The following is a 2,960-nucleotide window of genomic DNA, read 5'->3' as shown; positions in this document are numbered from 1 at the left end:
AGGAATGCCTTCCTCACCCTGCCCATCGCAGCTGCTGCGCACGCCTTGGCCTCCTTTCCATGCTGACTCCCCCTCTCTGAGTGCAAGGACTTGATTTTGTACTTGGAAAAGCCAAGCAACCCTGGCCCTGGAAGGGGCCTCCATCGGATCTGCTGCTTGCAAACGCAACGAGCCATCAGGAAGAGGAGAGTTGACGAGGCAGCAGCAGCGAGACGGAGTCTCTGCACGTTCCTGAGGATCCCAGAGGCTAACAATAGTGGCAAGCGCCACTGAGAAGCCTATAAATAAATCCATATTCCTCCTGTTTTCGCTCTCCCCCTGCCGCTGACCTGCTTTCCAACCAAAGCTGGGAAGCAGGATATTTACACCCCTGCTCCTACCTGCCAGGCACGACTGGGCTCCCACCCCTACAAGTAGAGAAACCCTCACAGGGTCCCCAGCCTTGACTTGCACAGTCTGTCAGTTATAATTACAGCCAAGCTCTCCAAAGCTGCCATCAATCACCCTGATCCTGCCCTCTCTCCCACCCTCTCTGCCTGCTTGTTGGCTAAAAATAGCACGTTCCAGTACAGCCCATCACCTTGTGCCAAGCGCCCGCTCCCCGGCCGTGGCACAGATGCTCTTTCTCCCTCCCTCCTCCTCCTCCTCTGCTCGCAGCAGCTGAACACACAAGAGGAGTAAATACTCCCCGTAGGCTTTCGCCTTGTCAGCAGCAGGAAATTTACTGGCTCGGTGTGGGCAGCAGAGGAGGCACCACTTTGTGAGTGAGGTTTCTGCCTTGTTTGCCCATGTATCAGGTATGGTTTGGGCAAGCTTCCCAAACACGTCATGGACATGGTGGGCAGTGTTTCAAACTGGATATTGCGGGATAACCTCTGTAAATAAAGAGGGAGATGTCTTTCCTGCCCAGAGGATTTATGGCCTCTCAGCTGGGCATGCCAGGGGGTGTCAGTCAGTATTAACTGGTAGCCACACTGCTTTTGAAAGCCTGGATGCCCTTGACCTCTGGAGACTGGGCTGAGATCCATCTGACTTAGGCCACATAAGCCACCGGAGTGTCATTGGGCTGTTTCTGGATGTGGGCCACTACCATTAACCATTCCAAATCACTTCCACGTTCTGAGGATGCCTACTGCCACAAGGCAAAAACACATAAAGAAGAAGTGAACAGCCAGACACATACAGCAAGGCTTAAAAGCTTCATGCTGCCATTTACAGGGGTATCATCAATTATGCTTATACAACAAGGTCAGTTTGGCTTTTGACTATAGTGGAATATATCCACAGGTTGCTTGATAGAGGAATTTGGGATTTCTGCTAACAAAAGCCAGGATGTGGCCCCTAAGGTATTAAAAACTACCTGTCCACACTGACAGCATCCCTGTATAAGTTATTTCTGCATCAGATCCTACCCCAATCCTTTGGATAGATGGGGTGGCAAAGGAGGGTGGCAGTACTATACTGTGGATTAAGACTTCTTATTCTGCTGCCTCTTGCTTTAGAACCTGAATCCTCCAAAAAACATATGTCCTGCCTTTTAGGGCTATTCATTATTATAAACAAGAGGGGCCTCACAAACCTCCTCATTGCTTTTGGTACAGCCCCTTCCACACTGAAACCTGCACCCCTGTCAGAGCCCAGCAGACTCCTTGGATTCTGCCTTCCACGTTCCCTGCTGCTTTTCCTTGTAATAGGAGCATTTGTCACGTGAGCCAGTTGGTTAATGATGAACCTTGGTGTGCTGTTAACATGTCCTGGAACACTGCAGCAGTTTGGATGAGTAGGTCTTAAGCAGCAGGGCTGGATCAGTAACTATTGCACCAGCCAGATCTGCTACACAAAGTTCTTCTAAATAGTTGTTTAATGAAGATAAACTATTTTCACTTGAAGCAGGTGGAATCCCTGTGGTTGCTTAATCCAAGTTAACAAAGTCCTACCTAGTTCATGCTAATTGTTCTTGCCTACAATTAACCTGCTGGCCACAATGCAGATTACCAATCACTATCTTTTTGCCCTTTAAAACTTGGATTCTGAGATCTGAGAACAACGACCTCCAGTTTATGTTCTCAAGCTGCTGCATTTGAAATCACAGCCCAAACTGCTTCCACACAGGTCAGTTCAGTGGCTGGAAAACACTCAAGTCTCACAGTGGACCTGCCATAAAGACAGAAAGGGGAAAGTTGCACGTTCCACAGGCATGTTCTGCCAGGACCCCTCTGGCATAATCTGAACGTGGAAACTTGGCCTCACGTTCCCCATGGCTGTGCTGCTCTATGTGCACACACGTTTCTAGAGGCCTGTTGAAAAACACAGCTACAACTCAGACCTTTGACAGCGAAACTCATTCTGAGGAATCAGGGCTCTCTACACACTCTTCCCTTTCTCCCCTCCATCCCACATGACTGAGCCTCTGAGGATTGACAAACTCTGTGCAGATCTTACCTTCTTTGGCCTTTCATGGTGGGATACATGCTTCTCTTGAGCAGGGGATGTGGATCGACTCCTTCTTCCAGCAATGAAGGAGCTACCTCCAGAGTGACGTGAGGTCTTCTGAGGTAAGGGGGGAAGGTGAGAGGAGTTGGAGATGGGGAAAAAGGGATAAACGAGAAAGAGAGAGAGGAAACAGTGTTACAGAGTCCAGCTTTCCCTGTTACAGTAAGCAAAGTTATAGTGAATGGCTTGTCTACCACATGCAGGACCAAGTTCTTTCTGTACTGGGTGCCCAGCCTGGTTCACAACACGGGGACCCCAACAAATACTATACTAGTGGGCTTACTAACACCATGTAGAGCTAACTCCCCAGATCTTTGTTTCTTGGTGGCCCACGTACACTGACACTTGTACAAGAAAGGCACATCTGATTTCTGCAAACAACAGCTCAACGGGAGCCGCAATGGTGCTTAGACACAGCCCTCCTGAACAGCAGCATCCAGCTCTTGGTCATGAGGAGGGTGGGGAAG

The 2,960-nt window shown here is 49.4% G+C and overlaps 1 protein-coding gene across 1 annotated transcript in view; it reads right to left on the bottom strand.

Annotated features, from left to right (window-relative positions):
• Nucleotides 1–2,442: 2,442 nt before the first annotated feature.
• Nucleotides 2,443–2,960, bottom strand: part of LOC104410294 (protein AF-17-like) — a gene marked incomplete at both ends in the record, with an annotated part of 8,710 nt that continues 8,192 nt past the window's right edge. Inside the window, one exon of the mRNA XM_010020416.1 lies at nucleotides 2,443–2,550. Coding sequence (XP_010018718.1) covers nucleotides 2,443–2,550 — 108 coding nt within the window. The remainder of the gene's footprint in view (nucleotides 2,551–2,960) is intronic.

The sequence above is a fragment of the Nestor notabilis genome, unplaced genomic scaffold (genome assembly GCF_000696875.1).
Source record: "Nestor notabilis isolate BGI_N333 unplaced genomic scaffold, ASM69687v1 scaffold8468, whole genome shotgun sequence".
Taxonomy (NCBI): Eukaryota; Metazoa; Chordata; class Aves; order Psittaciformes; family Psittacidae; genus Nestor; species Nestor notabilis.
This window is presented reverse-complemented; position numbering and strand designations above follow the sequence as displayed.